This window comes from Cyprinus carpio, chromosome B13 (assembly GCF_018340385.1).
Source record: "Cyprinus carpio isolate SPL01 chromosome B13, ASM1834038v1, whole genome shotgun sequence".
NCBI classification, from domain to species: domain Eukaryota; kingdom Metazoa; phylum Chordata; class Actinopteri; order Cypriniformes; family Cyprinidae; genus Cyprinus; species Cyprinus carpio.
This window is the reverse complement of record NC_056609.1, coordinates 16,726,691-16,750,913: the sequence shown is the minus strand read 5'-3', so window position 1 is coordinate 16,750,913 and position 24,223 is coordinate 16,726,691. Positions and strand designations below refer to the sequence as shown.

The 24,223-nt window shown below is 36.0% G+C and overlaps 3 protein-coding genes across 7 annotated transcripts; 2 read left to right on the top strand and 1 right to left on the bottom strand.

Annotated features, from left to right (window-relative positions):
* The first annotated feature begins 828 nt into the window (after nucleotides 1-828).
* On the top strand, nucleotides 829-2,184 carry sfr1 (SWI5-dependent homologous recombination repair protein 1). Of its 3 annotated transcripts, none has more exons than XM_019087518.2 (4): nucleotides 829-981; nucleotides 1,071-1,181; nucleotides 1,360-1,680; nucleotides 1,764-2,184. In XM_019087518.2, exons 2-4 carry the CDS (start codon nucleotides 1,092-1,094, stop codon nucleotides 1,953-1,955), a joined length of 603 nt encoding a protein of 200 aa, XP_018943063.1. In that variant the 5' UTR covers nucleotides 829-981; nucleotides 1,071-1,091; the 3' UTR covers nucleotides 1,956-2,184. The 3 variants fall into 3 exon arrangements, with proteins under 3 accessions (XP_018943063.1, XP_042592852.1, XP_042592853.1); XM_042736919.1 differs by having other exon boundaries at nucleotides 883-947; XM_042736918.1 differs by having other exon boundaries at nucleotides 874-1,181.
* On the bottom strand, nucleotides 1,959-15,552 carry cfap43 (cilia and flagella associated protein 43). Its single transcript, XM_042736917.1, has 38 exons — nucleotides 15,428-15,552; nucleotides 14,785-15,038; nucleotides 14,554-14,650; nucleotides 14,292-14,459; nucleotides 14,018-14,168; nucleotides 13,638-13,800; nucleotides 13,421-13,500; nucleotides 13,174-13,305; nucleotides 12,839-12,955; nucleotides 12,593-12,673; nucleotides 12,331-12,479; nucleotides 12,125-12,228; nucleotides 11,536-11,685; nucleotides 11,247-11,410; nucleotides 10,987-11,154; nucleotides 10,727-10,857; nucleotides 10,404-10,575; nucleotides 10,196-10,282; nucleotides 9,610-9,687; nucleotides 9,385-9,510; nucleotides 9,157-9,261; nucleotides 8,884-9,000; nucleotides 8,522-8,710; nucleotides 8,147-8,353; nucleotides 7,843-7,932; nucleotides 7,484-7,564; nucleotides 7,261-7,386; nucleotides 6,795-6,914; nucleotides 6,269-6,376; nucleotides 5,945-6,031; nucleotides 5,769-5,857; nucleotides 5,464-5,668; nucleotides 5,245-5,357; nucleotides 5,002-5,161; nucleotides 4,486-4,650; nucleotides 4,170-4,250; nucleotides 3,841-3,994; nucleotides 1,959-2,394 (listed from the first exon to the last, which is right to left on the bottom strand). Exons 1-38 carry the CDS (start codon nucleotides 15,454-15,456, stop codon nucleotides 2,219-2,221), a joined length of 4,974 nt encoding a protein of 1,657 aa, XP_042592851.1. The 5' UTR covers nucleotides 15,457-15,552; the 3' UTR covers nucleotides 1,959-2,218.
* A 439-nt stretch (nucleotides 15,553-15,991) lies between these two features.
* Nucleotides 15,992-23,137, top strand: LOC109071043 (erlin-1-like). 3 transcript variants are annotated; one of them, XM_019087513.2, is made up of 12 exons: nucleotides 15,992-16,122; nucleotides 17,034-17,161; nucleotides 17,549-17,630; nucleotides 17,871-17,917; nucleotides 18,047-18,108; nucleotides 18,278-18,403; nucleotides 18,572-18,645; nucleotides 18,730-18,788; nucleotides 19,326-19,417; nucleotides 19,504-19,593; nucleotides 19,678-19,757; nucleotides 20,814-23,137. In XM_019087513.2, exons 2-12 carry the CDS (start codon nucleotides 17,049-17,051, stop codon nucleotides 21,036-21,038), a joined length of 1,050 nt encoding a protein of 349 aa, XP_018943058.1. In that variant the 5' UTR covers nucleotides 15,992-16,122; nucleotides 17,034-17,048; the 3' UTR covers nucleotides 21,039-23,137. The 3 variants fall into 3 exon arrangements, with proteins under 3 accessions (XP_018943058.1, XP_018943059.1, XP_018943060.1); XM_019087514.2 differs by having other exon boundaries at nucleotides 16,114-16,265; XM_019087515.2 differs by lacking the exon at nucleotides 15,992-16,122 and adding an exon at nucleotides 16,151-16,190.
* Nucleotides 23,138-24,223: the final 1,086 nt, after the last annotated feature.

Genomic DNA, 24,223 nt, shown 5'->3' with positions numbered 1-24,223 from the left:
ATCATATGACCCCTTTAATTGATATAATTACATAGATATATAACAGATATAGGTATATATATTCAATATCTGTTAACCTTTTTTCTGTGTTATTTTGTGACTTAAAAATAATAAATTACACTGAAAAAAATCATACTATTTTTTAAGGTAAGTGGTTGCAGTCAATTTATTTTAGCTACATTTAAATAAATAAATTTAGTTGACTAAGTTTCAGCAAAAATTGTTTATTTAAATGTAGCTAAAATACATTGGCTGGAACCACTTACCTTAAAAAAATGTAGTAAATTCAATTAATCTAATTATTATTATTTTTTATTTTTTTCAGTTTATGGGGTGCTGCATTCTAAGTTTTAACCAATTATGTATTTTTTATAATACAGTTTCTCTTCAAAATTTCTCCTTCAACCATGTTGTCTACCTACACAGTTAGTTTATTAATTTTGTCATTTTTGTCTAAGTCCTAACTGTGAATGGTGCAAAATATTATCTGGTAAAAATGGGCTACAAAAATATACAAATACAATTATATTATTTTAATAACTTACAAAGCATATTATTAAACTTACAACTATTCTGTTCTATTCTATTGTATTCTATTCTATTCTATTAATAAATTACGTCCAATAAATTAGAAAACAGTTCTTTATAGACTACGTTTCCCATGATTCATGATGACAATGACGTATAGACGTCCCGGATTCTGGTATAGTTTAAAATTTATGAAGTATAATTATAATAATTAAAATTATATATATATATAAATTTTTTTTTTTTCATAAGTCATTTTGAAGATAATAGCTAACATGACTGCACAACAGCAATGTCCTGTCGTTGGCGCTTTACATTTAGACTGTTATGCGCCAAAAAACTAAAGAAGAAGACGTCCCGGAAATGACGACGAAATAAGTGGCTCTTGAATCAATTTCAAAACATCAGAGTGCCTTCTGGTAACTTTACAGCTGTAAAGATCAGATTTACTCAGTTGAGTTGCATTTTATATTTTTACGCCAGAGGAACAGTACCCCTGTCTGTCACTTTAGAGTTATGTAGCCGTTTTCTCCTCTTCATAGCGACCTTATGTGGTGTGAATCATGGAGACAACCCCGACAAAACTGGCACCAGCTAATGAAAACACACCAAATACAGCTCAGACTTCTTCAAGCAGGTCAAGCGCTAACAAGGTACATCGTATTGCCTTTTAATATCTAATATTTTCAGAGGATGCTTAACATTAGCAAAGAGTAACGTTAGATACACCGCGTTCAAACATGTGAAGGGCTTGTTTTTCACAAAATCATAAATCACTGTGTCTAGAATCACACGAGCATCGTTAATATTTTGTTGACATTTTTCCTTTAGCCCATGAGTTCCTCACTGAAGGAGAAGTTAAAAAGATCACGCCACTCATTCAGATCCCCCCTCAGTGTGGTTAAACGCCTCAAAATTGAAGATGACAGTCCACCACAGACCTCACAGCCGGGAGATCGTGTGACCGACGACAGAGAGACCGAGACTGATGTCCGTCGGAATGACATGAGGGAGCAAAGACACTGTTCACATCACACAGCTGAGCCTGCACAAAAAGACTTGCTTCAGCAATGTGAAGAGCTAAGAAGAGCAGTGAAGGAGAAATCAGAAACCTTGCGAAGATTAAAGATGGCCAAGATGTATAGAAAAAAGGTAAACATCTACTTCTAAGTAAAGTATTGCCAAAGGATGATGTTCTAGAAGTTTTTCTTTCTTTGCTTTGTTTTTTCTCATAGAATGACCTGACCCAGCTACAGAGACTCGTAGACAAATGGAGATCCTGTGCTCAGTCTGTGCTGTGTGAATTACAGAGTGAATTACCCTCGGAGGGAAAACAAGTCAGTCTGTCTCAGTTTATCGACAGTTTGGGGTTAGATGACAAAATACTGCACTTTGACAGGACAGAGGAAGACTTCACAGACAACTGAAACTCATCGTATTGTATTCTTTTATTGATAATATTTAAATGGGTTGTGAGAAGCCTTTTCAGAAAAGGTCATTCATCAGTACATTCATGTGATTATTCAGATTAAATGTGGAACCATAAAAGACATTGTGAATTTTGGTAGGTTCATTAAACTTTCTTGTTATTTATTACACATTTTTCTTGTGTTCTAATGTCACATGTATTGAAATAATTAAAATTTTCAACCAAAAGCTGTTATGATAAATCTCATTCATGTATCCTGGATCAGTTGTAGTCTAGTTGAGAAAGAGATGGGAAGTTCTTCATACGCAGTTTCTCAAGCTCCGCTCGCAGTATGAGTATCTCTTCAGATTGTGCTCCAGCTATGTTCAACAGCTTCTTTCTCAAGATGATGTCTTGGTAGTTCTTCTCTGCCTCTGTCTCCTGGTTATCTCCCATTGCTGGATAACAACATTTTGTGAATAAGTAAATATAAATTTAAGTTATTGGGCCTTATTCATGAACCCTTAGCAGAATGAACATTATAAAAGCATACTTTTTTTTTTATTTTTTATTTAAAAATCATGTAATTCAATGGTAGAGTTTACCCTGCTGTTCAAAAGGCCTCTCATGCTCACCAAGACTGCATTTATTTGTTCAATAACACTGTGAAATATTATTAGAATTTAAATATTATTACTTTTTGTATTTGAATATATTATGAATGTTCAAAGCAAATGCGCTGCTTACTATTATTGTGGAAACTATGATAGTGTTTTTTCCCTAGGAATTATTGATGAATAGAAAGTTAAAGAAATAACCAATTATTTCTTGAGACAGTGATTCACGCTTTTGTGTCATCTTGGCTTGATTACTGCAACTCGTTCCTGGTTGTTGTATATTTTTATTTTTTTATTTAAGGAAATATGTAGTTGTTTAATTGTATACACTTAATTATTGTCCTAACCTTAAACATACCCGTTGGTAACCCTCTTGAAATATTTGAAAATATATTTTATATATATTTTATATATATACTCGGAATGTATTACATTAAAAATAAGATGGAAAGATAAAAAAATTATAACTTCCATTGATCTAGTGATTGCATCTGTTTGTTTGATGTTTGAATCAGGTCTCCTCTGTTGAAAAAGAATTGGCAAGATAGAGCGATCAAAAAAATTAGGGTCCTAGAAATGCGGTCCTAGAACTGCAGCCTCCGGTTGTGCAGGAACATACTATTGCTGCTTACTGGTATAATTACAAGGAAAAACACCTCTCTTGTTCTGGCTTCTCTACACTGGTTACCAGTTAAATATCATGTTAAATTGAAGGTTTTGCTGTATAAGGAGTTAAATGCTCCGGAATGTATTACAGATCTCCTAAACCACTGGAAACGTTCTAAGAAATTAAGGTCCTCAGATAGGTTGATGCTGACCATGCCAATGTCCCTTTTGAAGTTAAAAGGTGATTATGCTTTTTCAGTGGCTGCACCACGCCTATGCAACAAAAATGCCTATTTTTTGTCTTCTTGATAGTCTTATGTTGTTTTATTTTGCTAGTATTTATGTACAGCACTTTGTTTAGCTTTGGCTGTTTTTAAATGTGCTTTAGAAATAAATGTGCTGTGCCTTGGCTTGCATTATCTTATGTAACATTTTAAATGTCTTTACTCAGACTTTTGTTCAACTTAATGTGTCCTTGCTTAGTAAAAGTATTAATTTCTTTAAAAATATATTTTTTAAACAGTAGTGTAGGCCTATGTAAGAATGCATTAATGAATGATTAACACAGAAATATCTTCTCATGTTTCATGAATAAGGCCCCTTGTTCTCTAAACTACAAAGTAATCTATTTTTGCTAAAACAAATTGTTCCTTTAATGGGAGAAGATATAAAGTCAGTTACCAACAGCCTCGTAAATATTTCTTCTCTCTGCAACAGTTATCTCCATGTCAGCCACTTTCAAGTCGAGGGCTGCGTTCTTTTCTTGCATTTGCACACCTTGTCTGTCCAGGTGCTTTATCTGCTTCTTGCAAGCCTCAACTTTTTTTTGATGAGTCTGGGCAAAGAGTGAATCAAAACAACTTTTATATCTGTCAATGAATTTGATTCATGTAATTATCCAGACTGAGTTTACAACAGAGGAACACCTGCGCTGAGAAATATGCATCTGGAAAAGTTACTCTGTGCCTAATATCTTTGCTATGCACTTGAACAGTTATGAGCAAGTTTACCGTTTTCTGTAAATCAAGGGTCGTCTCCAGAGTTGTGAGCTGCTTTGACACCCTGTTGTCATTACTTATTTCATTTAGGTACTGATGTGAGAAAAACACAAAGAAAGAAATATTTGTAATTGTAAAAATATGTCATTCAATTTCACTTTAAAGCAAAGATAAAGGTAGTTCTGATCCATAGTGTCTTCTTATCTTAGATCGGTTTAATCATCTCTTTTCAATTTTCACTAGCTTACTCTGTCAATCATATAAAAGACACTAAATGAATGAAGATTATTTCAAGCAATATGAGTTCACAGATTAAATCCATCCATACATCTTGAATCTCCTGAGTGATGCGCAGGGTCTGTATGTCTCTGGCTTTATTGCTGAGATCCTCCAGATGCATTCTCATTCTCCTGTGATCCCACTCCTGCTGTATGATTCCTTTGCGGAAGTCTTTGCACTCCACCATGCTGGCGATCTTCTGATCTCCCAAAGCCTGACAGATAAAAATGTAATAGATAAGTTATTTGATCATTTAAGTAAAATTTACCTCAAATTATCAATAATGCCATTGTGTTTGAACAATAGTTTTTATTTGTTGAAATAATCTAAATTTCATTTCATCAACTTTTGGTCTTTATGTGTCAATTAACGCACTTCATTTATTTCTAGTACAAACAGCCATTAATGATGATTGTCCAGATTTCGTTTTGTGCTTAGTTTCTGGTTGATGCACAGAAACAATCAGCAATATTAAAATGGATGCGCAGTGATTATGAGTAAGACCGTAATGATTTATAGTGTGAGCAAAATTGAAATGAAGAGAAAGATGGATAATTCTATGTACCCTGATGGTGCTGTTGAGGTCCTCAATTACTTTGCGATGTATTAGCAGAGCGTTAGTATAATCAGCAATGAAGTCTCCAGCCTCCACTTCCACCTGACCTTGCTGTAGAACGATCTGCACCATACTGTCTAGTCGAAACCTCATCTTTTCTTCACAGATGCTAGGAGATAATAATGGTCATGGACACTCAATAACATCCTATTCCCAGTGCGCTTTCATTTTTATAACCAACTGTTTCCTCACCTATTGAGTTCATCAATAAGATTTTTTATTTCAAGCTGAGCTTTCTCGTCCTCATCTGTTCTCCTCTGAAGAAAAGCCTGCATCTCCGCCAGGGTCAATGCTTTTAGTTTGACCTACAGGAGTCAATGTTAAAAAGCAATTTTGGATTTTGAGGAACGTGGCTTAAGATGTGGTTTGGGTGACTTCTAGCACATTTGTGCTCTCTCTACCCATTCTCACCTTTTGTTCACTTTCTACTTTGGCCCGTCTAGCCAGGCAAAACCTCTCCCACACAAACGGATCTAATCCTTCCGGCATGTTCTCTGGTGCGTCCAATTCTTCCATGGCCTTTATCATCAGAGACAGTCCATCAGATGGTGCTGTTCCTAATAGTGCTCCCTCTTTAAACTGGTTATTTTCAGTCTGTGTTTTTATCCTCTGAACCCTGTTAAACAACACCGTTACTGTATTCAAAGGTAACTAGTCAGACAATCACATGTCTTATGCACATGTCTCATGATGTTGTAACTTCTCTGAAATAATACCTTGGTCTGCGTTTGTAAAGCTTATAGAGCTGGTCAATTATGTGTCCAGGAACGTCAAAAAACTCTTTGCGAAATCCTTTATCAAGAAGTTAAAAAAAGGCAAATGATTTATTAAATTATACCTTCTTGGTGAGAACATTATAGATACGTATATGCAAACATGTTCATAATCTTACTTTGTCCTCAGTGACTGTGTTATCATACTCCTCTCTAAACGCATCAACAGTCTCCTTGTGTTTTTTCAATTCTTCCCCAATTTCATTCTGACAGGAAAGAGAAGTGACTCATACAGTTCAACATGAGCAAAACAATCAGTCTCACAGGAACGGATTAGCGTGCCACACAAGTTTGTTCTTGCATGAAATTTTTGTCTCATCATCAGGAACATTTTAATTGTCTTGTGTTATAACTGCCAATTTCTGACGTTATATAGAGTTACTGTGAACAAACACCAGCAACGCTGAAAAAAAAGATAAAAGATAGAATATCTTATAGTTCACCTTTACAATTCGTGCCTTTTCAAGTTTAAGACTCAGCTGTTTCTCTCTGCTTAGGATCTCTTCTTCAGTTTGAATGGAGTGAACCAGATTTGCAATTTTGAGCTCCTCCTGAAAGATAAAAACTCATAATCTATAAATGAGCCTTACTGCCAGGTATGTTTACACATACAAGCAATTTGTTTTCATGACAAGCTTCCACAGTGCAACAGAATGACAGTGACAAGACAAAACACAGATAATAAAAGAATATAAATAGAATAAGTAAATAAGGAATAACAATATACAAATTGATAATATTGAACGTACAGGTATATTACAATAGACAATTTTGTATGTACAGATATGTTATGTGCAATATTATACCTGTACATACAAAATTGTCTATTGTAATATACCTGTAATTATATTACAATATATGTAAGTATTAGATGTGCAGCTACTGTTACATAACTACAGTTATGTTACTGCACACAAAAGGCCCCTGAAAAGGTGACATGAGGTGCAGTGATGTACTGTATCATCTTACTTGGTATATGACCATCTCTGATTTCACTTTCCTTTCAAACAGCTTTGTGAGTTTTTCATCAAACATCTGGGTAGCCTCTTTAATAGAAGTCAGCAGTTTCTTCATTTCTGTCTCTAGCGTCTAAAGAAACAAGAAAAGGAGTCCACCATGTTAAAATGATTTGAAATGGAAGGGAGTGATTGATAATAAGTGCAGTTCACCCAAATATGCAGATTTGACAGCAATGATGCCAAGCACAGTTGGTTTTCACATGTACTGTGACATATTTTAGAGCAGTAAATTTTGCTAACAGGACTTTGTGATGTCTGTTTCTCACAAAAAAAGTTATTGGATTGTATCAGATGATTTGTAATACAGTATATGTGTTGAAAGACCACTTTGGTGTTTTTCTATTCATTTTTGAAGCCTGACAGTTAAAACCTGCAGAATTTTGGATGAAGTATCCGTGTTATCAAAGTCATCATACTTTTCTGTATTTCTCTTTCTCCTCACTGAGCTCCTTTGCTTTTTTCTCAAACTCTTTGAAGCTCTTTCTCTCTTCTTCTGTCCACTGTACCTCAGGTTTAGACATGAACTCAGGCTGAGGTACTTCCTGTAATATAAGCATATTTTGAATGTTACTTTGCCCTGCCTTTATCTTATTTTTGGTAATTAAGTTTATGAATTCCAGTAAGATTCATTCTGCTCACCATCCTCAGCACATCCTCTTTTTTAAGCTCCAGAACTCCACCCATCATAACACTTAGTGCTTGATCTCTCGTGTTGTCAGACTGCATTGAAAATGCAGAACAGTTGTTATCATCTACAGCATGAGACAAACTGATATATCTACTGTATGTTACAGTTTCTGCCTATATAAGACAGCTTTCATATTTCAGTTTAATGCATTATATTATATATATATATATATATATATATATATATATATATATATATATAAATAAATAAATATATATATATATATATATATATATTAGATTAAAAATTCAGTGATTAATGTTAAAAAGTGCTGTAAGATGTGCTGTTAAAAGGTACGGTAATGTTATACCTTGGCTGCAAGCCCTTGCCGTTCATCTTCCTGTTTTAGCTGTTCTTCTTTTTCTTTTTGCTCAGGGGTGAGGTATTTCTCAACCTTGATCTAGAAACACAAATTTGTCTGTCAGGCCCATTGTTCAAAACAATAAATCAGTGTTTGCCATAATTACATGAATTAAATGTTATAAAAACTATGTCAGTTTGAAAGATTAAAAATAGGTCTATGTTCAGACTTGTTAGACCAATAAAGTTGAGATAAATCCTAGATTAACCTTTGATTTTTAAAAAAAATCTTATATAGAGACTGGCTGTGTTACCTCTGAATCGGTCACAGTAAGAACTCTCTCAGGACACTCATTATCCGTGAGACTAGGCTCCCACAGGCTCTCACTGAGGTCCAGCTCGGTCATAATCTCAGAAATACGCTTGTTCTTCTCTCTAAGACGGTTGATTTCCTGTTCCTTCTGCTTGTAAACTGCCTCAAATTCTTTGTTGAATGTGCTCTTCACTTTGTAGATAACATCTCATTAAACAACCATGAAATATATCAAATTAACAGTGGTAGACCATACCGTATAACCCCATTTTCACTGTTTAACCTTTTTCTGTACTCAAAAGGGGATACCAAAACCCAAATGAAACATAAAAAATCAAGTTCATGTATCAAAAGTATAAACAAGAGAATTCATCACCTTTAGCAAGGTGATTTGGTTGATTTTCTGCTCTCTGATGTGTAAGTTAAACTGGCTGTACAGATGAGGATTGACACCTCCGTACAGAGCACTCAGACTGCCCGTCAGAGCAGGACTCTCGGTCTTACTGTCCTCTGCCTCTTCTTCCTCTTTGTCTCCAGAGATTGTGTTTAAAATCACCTCTTGAAGCTATGAAGAATATTCATATTATTTGTGTCAAATCTTGTGAAATGACAGAAACAAGCACTGTATCAAGGTGCACTACTATATGCTCAGTATCTTTTCTAAGACTTTGGTTGCTATGGAGGAATCTGTTTCAATAGCTGACTCATTATTGTTTTAGTAACACACTGTACACATACTTGTGAACTTTCCTGTTCAATCTGCCTCATGGTCTCAGTCCTTTGAAGCTCTTCGAGTTCTTTTTCAGTGCGTTCCTTCATGGGGTAGTTCTTCACCTCATTTTCTGAATGAAAGGCCTGAAGGCAACAAAACGTACACAAAGACACTGACGCTTGGTAGCTGTATATTATTTCTAGTTCCAGGTAAGCCAGGTGAAATCGATGGATGTGGATATTATTACATTTTTTTCCCCCTACAAAAAAAAAAAAAGAATTTCTTTTTAGACTAGAGACCTTAATGGCTTTGCCTTTGACTTGCATGGAATCCCAGCATTCTTTCTTCAGGATCTCTCTCTGATAGCACTTAGCCAGATTCTCCATCTCAATCTCTTTCCTCACTTAAACAACATAAATAAACATCTGAATAATGTAAGAAAAAACCCTATATAAACTGAAGAGCTTGTTTTTACAGAAGATGTGTAATTAATCTGCTCTTCATCATCTGTAAATAACCATGTTTACCCTGTTAACTTCCTGTTTTCCCTCGAGCTGCATCCTCTGTTGCTCTTCCACATCCAGGTTAAATTCCTGGTGCCCAAGTTTCTCCATGTCTGGCAGGCTCTCATTCTCTTGTATCATTGCTTTGATCTGGAATGATCCAGAGACAATTAAGAGTAACCTTTTAACTTCAAATGTGTGTATGTATGTAAACAATAATATTAAAGAGTGGAAGATCCTTTCTCTTACTGTGTCACGAAGAACTTTGATGTTTTTTCTTAGGTTCTTTTTGGTCTCTGCATACTGCTGGGTCTCTTCTTGAAGAACCTGTTTGGAAACCACTGGAGTCATGACCTTATTATTAATGTATTATCTTTCAATTATTCTATTTCTCACTCAAATAAGATGCTTGATGTTTGTGGAAACCTCAAGACAGGAATCAAACTCGGGTCGCTGTGAGCACAGCTGCGCAAGATGTCAACACACTAACCACGAGGCTATCAACGCCAACACTGTTGTCTATTTTAATATGTTTTAAAACAAATATAACATATTTCTGTAAAGGCAAACTTTTACAAAATTTTACAGATTATGAGTTTTGCTTACACTGTCAACTGATTCTGATAATACAAATATAATATAAATCTTACTTTTTTAATCTCCTGGAGGCCTGTGATTAACCTTTTTTAACTCATAAAATAAGAAAACAAAATGTGTTGTAACCTGAAAAGAATTAGCTGAAAGCAACAAATAATGCTATATCATTGAGAAAAATAACAAGGCAATATTTTATTGTTAATTAAACAGTAACACATAAAAAAATTCAGACACTAACCGCATCTAGTTTTCCATCAAGCCATGTAGAACTAGCTGGGGACACAAAATAGTTTTCCTCTTGTTCACCTTCATGACTCATCTTTCCCTGCAGGAAGAATTTTCTGGCAGTTTATATTCTGTGTCCCAAGGAACAGAACATTTCCCAGTAAAACTGCTTATCCAGGTACAATATTGTGCATAAACATTAGAAAACACTGCTTCTGTACTTCTCCTGTTAGAAATGACGAACAACTGGCCATGGATTGTGTCTGTGGATCCCAGTCAGTCATTTTGGAGAGGATGGTGTTCTCTGAGGATACTACTGACTCAAAAGAATCAGCAACTGACTGAGCATACTGGGTAGCTGCATTTGCTTTGCCGGCCCCAGAAAGCTTTAACCTGTTAAATTTGAATGCATTGTAAAAACAAAAATGCTTCAGGTCCAGCTTCAAGGGTATTTTGAAACTACCAGAGAGAGAAAATTTCGCTATAGATCAAAGCTTTATAGTAATATTTGTCTGTTTAATATTTTTGAGAGCCCTGAGCTCACCTGAGACTGCTGCAGACAAGTGAGCCATCCCTCAGGCCCGAGGTGATGAGGGTCTGACTGTCTGGGGTGAAACAAACAGATCCGACTCCACCCTGCCAACATGAGTGGCACTGCAGCTGCACATACCTGTCCTGCATGTCAAAAGTACACACATTTACATACTCATCAGATATTTGGGCAGTTTCCTAGAAAGATGTTTCTCCTAGCCCAGTACTCATAAACATGGATGAACTTGTAGAGATTGGTTTTAACAACAATACCATTGTTGAGATCTCACTAATGCGCAGCAGTCCATCCCTGCCAACTGTTGCCAGCCAGGTTTGATGTGGGGAGAGCTGTAGAAAAGCAGGACTCAGTAAATGGCCCCCTGCCTCCTTCTCTAGGATCAGGTGAACTGCTTCCTGTGCATTTGATGGCTTTACTCTACTCTGTATATCACATGAGGAGCAGTTAGGAGCAGTGCCAAAAACACAAAATAAAACAGTCATCAGACTACAGGTGTTGTCTGTTCTTATACCACCTCAGGGATACGGAAACTTTGCAAGACTTTTCTCTGTTGACAGTAACCAAATATCTTGTTTATGGCCAAGACACAAGAGCAGAGAGCGTGAGGGATCTCATATAGGCAGCTGTGCAGGACATCTTTACACAGACAGCCATAGACATCCACACAACCTGACGAGTCTGGAAGTGGAACAACATTATGAGTGCTGGAATATTTGAATGTCTATCATTTGTCCTCCTATTTTTTAGAGAAGCTTTCTGCATGCCAGCCTCAATTATGGTGTGTTTTTGTGTTTTCCTGATACCTGTAAGCTGTTGCACAAACAAAGTCAGTAGCAGAAGCACATTTCCCTCATTGATTTCTCTCTCTGTCTTGCTGCATAGCACCAGCACTTTAACCTGTTTACTTTCCGTGTGGTACTGAGTGGAAAGGTTTACAATTGCACCCGGAGCCTCTGGAAGAATGTAAAAGGACTTTTTAGTAAAGAAATTACTTTAAACTTTAGGCATAAAATGTAAATATAACACAGTTCAAAAGTTTGGGGTGGTAAGGTTTTTGAATGTTTTTTAAAGAACCCTCTTAATCACCAATAATTGTATAACATGATCAGAAATATAGTAAAACAGTAATATAGTGAAATATTATTAAAATCAAGAACCTTTTCATTATTATCAGTGCTGCTTTTTTATGGAATTCATTTTTCAGGATTCTTTGAAAATCAATTCAATTGAACATAATTTATTTGAAAGATAAATCTTTTTCATTTTCTTTAATGTCACCTTTGATCAATTTAAAGTATCCTCATTGAATAAAAGTAAACATTTATTTAAAAAAGAAAATCTCACAGACCCCAAATAGAGAGAATTGAATAGTAATGTCGTTCTGAGAATTACCAATCCATCCAATAATTTCAAATCCTTTTGATGGCCTTGCGTTCAGCACAAACATGCGTGAGTCTGATGCTCCTGTGATTAAGAAGTTGCCACCTTGATCAAACCTGTTAAACAAATATAACACACAGTATTCCCAACATTCAGTTCACAATGCCTTAATTCACAAGAAATATGATAGCAAATAATCACAGTGCTGTGAAACTCACACCAAATGGTCTACAGGGACACGGTAGAGATGAACTCTGTGAACTAGTCTGGGTTTTTGTTTTGTGGTCATTTCCACAAACAGAACGTCTCCAGTGGCTGTTCCTACAACAACATACTGTGCTATCGGGCAGCATGCCATACTGGTTACCTGAAGTAAAGTCATACCAAATAACACAGATTTAAGTAGAGCAAACTTATTCACCTGATTTGGGAAAAATGATTACTGTGAGGACGTATATAATCCCTAATTATAGCACAAACATGTATTTGCAGAGAGATGGAGCCCATGCAGAGTCCATCATCCAGGGCCCACAGCTGTACGTCTCCTGCTTCTCTGACTGACTGCAACAATGAAGATACAGATGCCTTATTATTTTCAATAATATTTTTCAATAATATATCTATATATTGTATTTTAATATTTATATTGTAATACTATACTGTTATAATATGTATCAGTATATTTATTGTGATTAATTAACTAATTGACACCACATGTTCTTTTACCAAACAAATGCTTCTGTCAGTGTATAATGGAGCAACAGCCACAAAATCTCCACAGAGTACATCCAGAACTTTGACAATGTTATCATTCAGCAGTGGTTTCAATCTGTAAACACAGCCCTACGAAGCAAAACCGAAATTTGTTAATTATGTTTCTCAGCATTGTCTTTATTGTATTGTATTGCATTCTAAGAATATTGTGAGTTTTTATGACACTTTTAAATAAAATGTTAATTAGATATTATATTCATATGATGTAACAGAACTGTTTTTACATTAATATTATTTTAATATGGATCATAAAAAATACACTAACATCATAAAATATAAACACTTACTGTATTAGAAACTATCAGCAGTGTCTCACCATCAGGGGAAAAGCATATAGACGAGGCTGCCTCATCCAAAGCCCAAGTCTGCACTACCTCCAATTTGTTTCCTTTAATTTGTATGTTTCGTAAAATGCCTTCCTGTAATAGGTTTGGAAATGATCTTGAATTGGGCTAAAATTATGTCTCACTTGAAAACAGATTAATGTGTAGTTTCAGGGCTCATATTAGTGTGATAATAAATACAATTTCTTACCATTCCTGCAGCAAAAATATTACAGTCTTGTAGTACTAAGCTCTGGAAGCTGCCTTCCTGCAGGGCCGTTTTACTTTCATCTGTGATGTAAAATTACAACAAATGCAATTAAATGAAGCTCTAAGGAAGACAGGGAACTACATTAAGTCTAAAATTCATACAATTGACATGAAATCCTGAAATGTTCTGATTTGATGTGTATCAAGTATGAGTTTACCTGTGGGATTTAATTCAGTTTGAGGTTTATACAGGACAGAGACAAGCAAAGTGTCAGGATTCACACAAAGCAGAAAACCTTCCTTGGAACCAACATATAGGTCAGAAGAAGTAGACCAGCAGAGGGCACTTGGACACAGTTTTGGTTTTATTTGTTTCAAAGGCTGTTGGGACAGACAAATTCTATTATGCTGTGACTCTGACAAAAAATAAAGTGTTATGTAAACCCTTTTGATTATGACGTTGAATACAACATCTGTACTTTTATTTTGATAAAATATTGTCAAAAAAAAAAAATCACTGATAAAAACTTAAAAAGAAAAATCTTCAGGAGAACTACTGGTATATAAGAAAACACTCTACTGTCGAAACAACCCATACCACAAAATCGTCAGCTCTGTCTCCACTCAGCCCAGCGATTGCTGAAATGGGCATCTGAGGACCTAAGTGTGTCAACTTTCTACTGAGCGTACAAGACAGGTTTGCTTCACACTCAATAACTGAACCATCGGCGGAGGGGAGATCAATAGCACTGCCAAGAACACATAAAGAAAGGATAATGGGTCAAATAAACACTGTACGTGCATTAATCCTAATGTTGGCTTATGAAATCCATGTGTAAATAACAGTGACATCTGCTGGAGAGACACTCTACCTAGGCTTCATCAAATGATAGTTGTCACACTTTTCAACATTCCAGATAGTAAGGGAGCTCAGATTTACAGCAGCAATTTGACACCAGTTCATGGGGTTAAAAACCAATGCTGTGACGTCCTCTCCCAAGAGTGGATGGCTACAAAGGAGAATGCCGCTCTCCCAGTTCCTAAATAGTGGATATTAAAATAATGTATTAAAAAAGGCAACATATAAATAATTGCTGTAGCAAACGTCAGACTATTATAAAACATGCATTTTACCATAATGAGATGGTGTGATCAGGCATGGAGGAAGCACAGACTAAATAAGGGCCAGTGTCACACAGTGCCAAAGCTGTATAGCCCAGTTTAGTTGTACCTAAAACATGAAAAAGCACTAAAAGTGTAACTTTTCTACATTTATAAAAGTTTGTGTGCACTTAAACAGTTTAAGAGCAACTACAATCAGCTATAGTGGCTTGTTGTTCAAGGAAATGTAAAAAATTGACTCACCTTTCAGTTTACATATCTGCTCAAGCTCTGGATAGTTGTAGACAAAGATGGAAGGATTGAGTTTGAGGTCAGAGAAGGCAAGACACCGGCGATGCCCACTGGCTGTAAAGGCCCCGATACCAGAACCAGGACTCTGCAGAGTCTTCCTCGACTTAGTTTCCATATCGAGGAAAACAATAAAGTTGCCACAGGTGTAGCATGTCGTTTTCTTGTCAACAAATCTAAATGTGCCATTGTTGAATCCTTGCACCCACCTTTCACATAGTAATAAAAATAAAAGTAGCATTATTTACTATTTACATAACTCTCATCTTTGCATTGAATACATTATTTGTTCATAATTTATTTGTTTTTATATAGTTTTTGTTTTTTGAAGTTGATTTTCTCTTCCAGGTTTTCAGATTAGTGCGTTTAAAATGCATTTTCTTTATAACACCCGCGGTATTTCCAGTGTGCGCTGTGTAACGTCACACGAGTGTGTTTTCTGCTAGATGCTATGCTATGATACTGCTTTGACACTGATGCAGAACTTGTTTTTGTTTTTCAAGACAGGATAACTTTACAGGCAACCAATTAATGATCTGCTATGGAAACAATGGTAAAGACTGTTCAAGTTTTCTTAAAGAAATGATTCGTAACTCACCGAACTTCCAAGTTTCCCAGCACATCCATTTCACTCCGTCAGCTCGCCCTCTGAGCGTGCGTCGGTTTCCATAGCAACCCATAGCACGCGGACTTGAGTAACAAACATTTCATGTTGAATATTTTATATCAGTTAAATTAACTTTATTTGTTTTAAGATTATGCTACACATAAGAAACACGATATAATATTATAAGCATATATAATAAACATAATATAATATAACAATATAACATATCGTACACAACATAGATATGTATGGAACATATAACACATCGTACATATATATTACCAAAGAAATTATATTGCTCCTAAACTCTTTGATATTACACACACATTATTTTTTATATATAATTTTATGTTTTATTAATGTTATTAGCCAAGTATGTAGTTTCAACGATTAGATGAGAACGTTTTTATAAATATCTTTACAAACGCAACGAATAAATTATTATTATTATTATTATTATTATTATTATTATTATTATTATTATTATTATTATTAATTGGCTAGTAGTTAGTTTGTTTAATTTAACGAAGTGTTTATGTCATTTTATCCTAACAGCAAAGCTGTAGCCTGCTGGTGACTTTTATTTTGAAAGTGTGTTTGAGGTGGATTTTGAAAGGGAAATCAGTATCGGATTCACAAAGCGTTTCAGTGGGAGCCTTCAAACCGACAATGTTGGGCACGGCGTCGTGAGTAATAAAGTATTGTCTTGCAAAAGCGAAAGGACAGCATTGTCCATTAACTAATTGAATGATCGGTAAATGCCTCCCGCGGCTACTGTTAGCCCCTCGTATATGTCGTTTAACTTGACAGAAGGTCGTTTTGCCACAAGGTTTGCTTTCATTTCAGATTATTAGCTTAGTTAGCCAGCCGCGGGCGTTGGTTAGCTTGAGTTTAGTCTTGTGAGTGCTGTGATAGTTTCTGCAGTGTCTAGATCACGCGAATGACTGTAACGGCTGTTTTAGCGTGTGTGACGTTACCGACAGATTACGCTCGTTCATATCAGTTCGGTGAGGTACAGTAGTACGTGCGATTCGGGACTTGTTAGCTAGCCTAACGTTACATAGCGAGGACAGGGACTGGAGAGGCTGTGTTATGAAAAGCCACTGAGTTCCCTATCTAGACAGCACCAGCTGCGCATTCGAACAAAAAGCTGTGCTCGTGCTGCTGCTTTCTTTCTAGACAGCGCCCTAGGGTTTTGAAACAGAGCCAGACTGCAATTTCTGGTCACTGACTGCCTTATGCTTAACACTCGTTTCCCTAAAATAGCTCCTTGCTAGAGGGTTATGCAGCTCTCACATGTAACGTTACGACGTTGTCATACGAATGTATTTGTATATATTTGTATTATTAATTTGCATTTGGCAACATGACTTCCGTGTGTGGGTCTAATGGACTTTGAAAACCTGTTATCTCAGTTTGCTGTGCAGCTCTCCAGAGATTATTTATGTGTGTGTGGGAGCAGTTGCAGCACAGGCTGATCTGCTTACATGTTTGCAGTTAGGGCCCTTGCTTGTGTTCTTCTAAGCTGATCTTTTGTCACCCAAACTGAGTGTTTTTCCAGCTCAGCTTTCCCTTTTGCAAACTTGTCTCTCCGCAGGTGAGTGCAGGCTAAATGATAATGGCACATGTTGGGGCAGTAGTCGCAGCAATGGCTGGTGTGATGGCCATTCTGCTTCATTCTTCCATACACAAGATTGAGGAAGGACATTTAGCTGTGTATTACAGGTGAGTGTAAGGAAGTCGCATTGAACATATGAACAGGCTTTATGCTGCTCATGTTAATAATTAATAAAATGCCTCTAATATAGTTGAAATTTGGTGGAAAGGCTAGATCAGTTAACATTGTATGTTTACACCTTTCATTAAAGGCATAGTTGACCCAAAAAAGAAAACCATACAGATTTGAATAACAAGAGGTTGAGTAAATGATAAAAGAATTTGTGTCTCTTTAAGTAACTTCACAGCTTCTTTATAGCAATAGAAGTTGTAATATTTCTACACAAAGTATTACTATATTATATACAAATGAAATTGATGTCATATTTATCATTCATATAATTAATTTGCTTCCTAATTCTGGTTTATGTTTTTTTCCCCATTTTTTTTTTTCAGAGGAGGAGCTTTGTTGACAAATCCTAATGGCCCGGGTTACCATATAATGCTGCCTTTCATCACTTCATATAGATCAGTGCAGGTACAAATGTCATGTATTTACAGTTGGCTGGATGAAAAATGAATTCTTGTCTTATTACAGCTGTACACATTGCATATAATTTATAATGATCTTTTTCTACAACTTTTGGAACATGTGTGGATTTTTACATTTATGCATTTAGCAGAAGTTTTTATTAGAAAGTTAGAAAGGAAACCAAGCTAGAATATTGTTAAAGAGTCTGATTTTTTTTTTCTTCTCATGTTTGCATTATGTTTATAGACAACCCTGCAAACAGATGAAATAAAAAATGTGCCTTGTGGAACCAGGTAATCCTTCGTGTTGTTGTTATTCCATCGAAATGTCCTGAAAACTGCTTAAAACAGGTCATGATTAAATTGTGCTGGATATTTTCTGGGGCTCCTGAATGAAAATAATAATTTCTTTGTCTTCCACAGTGGAGGTGTCATGATCTATTTTGACAGAATTGAGGTGGTCAACATGCTGGTTCCATCAGCAGGTAAGAGCCTTAAAGGGATAGTTCACCCAAAAACAAAGGTTCTGTCATCATTTACTCACCCTCAAGCCTTCTTCAAACCTGTATGACTGACTGTCTTCAGTGGAAGGAAAAATGAGATGTTAGGCTTTATGACAAAACAAGGTCACGCTCCTGTTCTCTTCCTCCACAGTGGTGGACATAGTGAAGAACTACACCGCAGATTATGACAAGACGCTAATCTTCAACAAAATTCACCATGAGTTAAACCAGTTCTGCAGTGTGCACACGCTACAGGAAGTCTACATAGAACTGTTCGGTAAGTCACTGATATGTCAAACAGTTTATTCAGCCAAGTATACTGTGAACTTTCAGGTGTTTATATGAGTGCTGCAGTTTCTGCTGTGTCATTTGTTTTGTCTTTGGGGCCTTCTCACCGCAAGAACATTTCTCATGGACTTGCATTTGTGTCGTTTTTGTTTGACAGACATAATTGATGAGAACTTAAAGACTGCACTGCAGAAGGACTTGAATGCTATGGCTCCTGGCCTCACAATTCAGGTATGGTTTTTATCTCTATGGTTTTGACTCTGTGGTTTTAGTTTTGACTTGAGCAGAATTAGATGATTCCATAATATTTTTCAGGCTGTGCGAGTCACCAAACCTAAAATTCCTGAGGCGATCAGAAGAAACTATGAGCTAATGTGAGTGAATATATTTTCTGTGCAATTTGATTGTCATAGTTTATCTCCTTTTTTTTTTTTTGATAAATTAAAATGTTTATTTTTTTAAAGACTTGAGCAGTTTTAAGCAATTTTTTTACTCTTGTTGATCTTTAAATATTATATAATGACATTTAATATACACTACTGTTCAAAAGTTTGGGGTTGGTAAGATTTTGAAATGTTTTTGTCTTCTAAAGTCTTTTACCAAAACCACATTTATTTCAAACACACTTTCTATTTAAATACACTTTAAAATGTAATTTATTCCTGTGAAGCAAAAGCTGAATTTTCAGCAGCCATTATGACTGTCTTCAGTGTCACATGATCCTTCAGAAATCATACTAATATGCTGATTTGGTACTCAAACCTTTTTTTTTTAGATTTTGCTGAAAAATAGAAAGTTCAGAAGAACAGAATTTATTTGAAATAACAATCATCTCTAGCATTATAAATTGTCCTGGGATGCATCTGTATATGGTTTTTAGTCGTAATTTCAATCGCTTTCATCATCTGCAGGGAAGCGGAGAAGACCAGGCTGCTCATCACCGCTCAGACACAGAAAGTGGTGGAGAAGGAGGCTGAAACTGAGAGAAAGAAGGCCATCATAGGTGAGTCTAAACTTCCAAATATAATGCTGATCATGTATAGAGTTATGGTTGGTCCTTATTCATTTTATGTGTTGCTCTCATTGCAGAGGCTCAGAAAATGGCTCAGGTGGCAGAGATTCACTTCCAACAAAAAGTAATGGAGAAGGAAACAGAGAAAAAGATCTCTGAAATTGAAGGTCTGGTTTATCTACTGAGAATTTTCATAGCACGTGCCACGCAGAGTGTGTTGCTCATCAGACACATTCATTTGATTCTAACAGATGCTGCTTTCCTGGCAAGAGAGAGGGCAAGAGCAGATGCAGAATATTACACTGCTGCAAAATTTGCAGAATCCAACAGGGTAAAAAAAACTAAACTTTTTTTTTTTTTAATTACATTTTTGTGTTGCTAATGTATTTTTTTTAACCATTTGATTTTAAGAAAATATGAAATATTGGTTTAAGACTCAATACTCAACATTTATTGATGTAACTTTTTAGAGAAATCCTTGGAAGAGCCAGTTTTTAGTTTTTAAGAAATTTAAAAATTTTATTTGATGCATTTAATTTTTTTTTATACCTACAGGTTTAAAGGAATAGTTCACCCAAGAATGAAATTTGGCTGAAAATGTACTTAGCCTCAGGCCATCTAAGATTTAGATGAGTTTGTTTCTTCATCAGAACAGATATGGAGAAATTTTGCATTACATCACCAGCTCATCATTGCATCATCTGCAGTGAATGGGTGCCGTCAGAATGAGAGTCCTAATAGCTGATATAAACATCACAATAATCCACAAGTAACCCACACCACTCCAGTCCATCGGTTAATGTCTTGTGAAGTGAAAAGCTGTGTGTTAGTAATAAACAAATTCATAATTAAGATGTTTTTAACTTCAAACTGTTGTTTTTAGCTAAAATAATGCTAAATTTCCCCAAATCTGTTTCAGTGAAAACCTACATCTTGGATGGTCTAAGGGAAATTACATTTTAGGAAAATTGAAATTTTGCATTTTTGACTGAACTATTCCTAAATCACAGACTGGTTTAAAGAGATAGTTCACATTCAGTTGCTGGTCCCCATTGACTTGCATAGACTTTTTTTTCCCATACTATGGAAGTCAGTTGGGACCAGCAACTGAAGGTAAACTATCCCTTTAAAAGTACGTTTGTTAACTTTTAGTACATATCTGTACAATCTATTATGTACAAAACACATGAAAAAGTAGATTTTGTGTGAAATATTAAATATCCTTTAACCCCAAGTATATTAAGTAAGTGCCTGTAGGAGGCTCTAGCTGTTATAGTGGTACTAGTGTCCACTCTGGACACATGGAGGCACACTGACTTCAGCAGAGATGATTCCTCACAGGATGTGCTCATGTCATTTATCATACCACTGTCTCCCTCCTCCACAGCTCAAGCTGACACCAGAGTATCTGGAACTGATGAAATATCAGGCCATAGCCGCGAACAGCAAGATCTACTTCGGTCAAGACATCCCAAACATGTTTTTAGACAACAGTGCCTCCCATCCGACTGTGGGCCACGGTGCGGCAGACTCTGCAGAGCAGCTGGAGGTCTTGAGTATGAAAGAGAGTCTTAAGAAAGCGTCCAAGCCCAAAACCACAGAAGGCCACTGAGGGGCCTGAGAGCAGCCCACCCCTCTCTTTCTCTCCTGTTCCTCTCTCCCTCTTTCTCTCTCTTTCTCTGGGTGCTTGTGAGGCATGCTGACATGGATACTTTTCACTCTGCTTCTGCAGTGGGGTTGGGTGCTTGGCTAACTGTGCTGCGACTGACACACAGAGCCTGTGGTTTTTCAGCAGTCACTTGTGGACTAAAAAGGAATGTCCAGGAACTGTGCTACTGAATATTGCCAGGTCGAATTGATGTGATCCAAATCCCCTCCCTGACTCGCATCGTCATGCTTTTCCCCCTTTTTTTGCTCTCAACTTTTGCTTCTGTTTCACAAATCCATGCTAATTATTTGTCAGATACAGATGCATCTTTGTGAAGTATGTGAACATTTCAAGGTTTACCTTTGTGTTGTCTTTTACATAACTGGAATTATAAGGCATCACACTAATTGAGATCAAAGGCAATGGCCGATGCAGCTATAATCCGATAAAACTCATTTTGTAGCCAAAATTTGTCATCTACTTTTCCTTCATATGTTGTTGAAGGGGTACTTCACCCTAAAGTTTAAATTCTGTCATTATTTACTTCACCCTCATGTCATTCCAAACCTCTATGGCTATCTTTCTTCTGTGGAATATATATAAAAAAGATATTTAAAAAAAAAAATTGTCCATACAATGAATAGTGTTATACCTCCTCTGGCCTCTATAAACTTTCAATATATGGACAAAAACGTTATTGTTCTACTGAAGAAAGTGAGTCATGCAGGTTTGGAACAACGTGAGGGTAATTATCTGATGACAGAATTTACATTTTTAGATTAACCATCCCTGTAGAAAATCCTATTTTCATAATCACTAACTTTATCATCACTAATATCTTAGTTTGGTCAGGCCACAACTGCAGAGATCAGTGGCTTTTGCATGTATATGTAAGAATCAGTTTGTTTTAAAATCATCCGTGCTTGTTTCTTGTTGATCTTTAATTGAGACACCTGAATCCTTTGGTGTGAATTTAATTTAATATAATGTCAGAAATAGTGGGTTTGGTATCGTGTTGTGTAATGTGTTGGTGCCCTGTGCCTGTTTTTGAATTGTTGGTTCTTAGAAGGTGTCACTCAGAACATGGGTATGTTGCTTTCATAAAGTTTCAGAAGATGTTAAAGTTTTGATCCGGGGCTCCAGCCTTTGAAAAGCTATGAGATGGACAGCTAATGGATTCTATATAGTTGAGTCTGTTCCTTTATGACTGAAAATGCCTTTATGACTTTAGATTAACTTGCTGGTTTTGTCATTACTGGAAGGAGTTTTTTCAAAGGGAATTCAGTAACAATAAGGGCTGCTGTATTATTAGGCACTATTGTTTTTTTTTTAGTGTTGATAGGTGAATGCATTAATGATCAGATGTTCTAACAACATTTTATTGCATGCTGGGAGCCAGATGATATTTTTCTGAAGCCTCAAAAACTTCATCAGAATGTCACCACTAGGGGAAGCCGGTGCTCTTCAAGAATCAAATTAGGCAACAAAGACCTATGTGACTCAAAATAATCTAAATCAATAATAATAACAATGCATTAAATCAAACCATCCAAACAAGGCTTGGAATAGTGTCTACTACTACTATCTCTCAGGAAAAGAGACTTGAATGACCTGGATTTTTTTTTGTACCCTACATCAAACATATATAAGTTGTAAGGTCAGATGCAAGGTCATGTTGTCCGTGTAAATCTGTTACACAGCTCATAGTCTTACATCCTCTACAAACTTTTCCATTAAAGAGACAAGCATTCATTTAATGCAGTTAGTTTGGCTTCTCCCATTCTCCCTTAAAATTGACATTCATTGTTTTCCTTCAGGGTGTAAGTTTAATTGTCTCAAAAGCTTTGAAGCAATTCTGTTCATATGATCCATGTGATTCTTATGGCTGATTAAATGAGAGAGGACAGAACTTGACTGCCCTGGAATAAACCCACTCTGTGAATGTCACTTTTATATGTCAGCATAATTTAAGATCTTAATTTTAAAACATTTATATGCAAAATTTATAACATTTTGACAATGTTCAGTTCTGTGAAATAAAACCTATTTTGATACCATGAAAATGACTTTTCTTGGTGTTGCAGCTGTGTGATCATACTGTTCTTGCCTTGCACATTAAGGAAGTGTACTTCATGTCCTGTTAAGGAAGTTTCACAAATGTTAGTCTCATATATTGTGTCATGAATTAAGTGTGCTTAGTTTAATATGAGTTGGATATATTTTACAGAAATAAGGAACAGAAACTTTAAATTATATTTTAAAATCTAAAGCATAAGTGCATGCAAAGCTTGCCACCATGATCAGTATTCAAGGTGCCTCTCTTATTTTAATATTCAGATCTTCAGATGTGACTCCTGAAATGTATGTTTATGGGATTTTCACCTGTTTTTAAAGCAGAATGATATATGATTACATGCTAAAATTGAATAGGAGATCTATTTGATGTCTAGAGTATGGAATGTGTTTAAATCTCTGACAAAGAGAAAAAAGGTCCATGCTGACATTAAAAACAAGAGTGTTTGTTACTCTTGGATTCAATCTTACATTGACTGGTTTGGGAATAATCTGATAGCCAGTTATTCTCCAAAAATAACTCAGCTGTTTGATGAACAATACCAACAAGCAGTTATGACCCATATAGTCCTGTTTGCTTTGCAAATAAACTCAGAGTGCCTCAGTCAGTGGTATTTGTCTAAGTCCAGGAAATGTCAAAAACTCTCATCGCCAAGTAACAAATTGGCCTGCTGCAACTTTTTGATGCAGGACTCAGGCTTACTAACAGTACATGAGTGGAGGAAGGACAAAGGAAGGAAACAGTCACTACAGGAAGTGGGCAAAAAGGTCTATGTCTCCAGCTGACCTTAAAGAGAGGACAGAAGCTTGAGCTCCCCCAGGAACTCGAGTAAATATCAACCATTGAGATCTGGTCACCAGACTGAGTCAGAACCCAGACACAGAGTACATTTCCTGTTCCTGACAGCGAATATAGCATTAAGACCTATAGATTTGATAAAAGGCATGCTGTTTCTTCAGTTAAAGTGTCTAATTGAGAAAACGAGTCTGTATATTTTTAGATTAAAATGTGCTTGTGTGTCCAGAATGTACCACATATTTCCTTCCTACACTACTCATCAATGACATATAGGAAC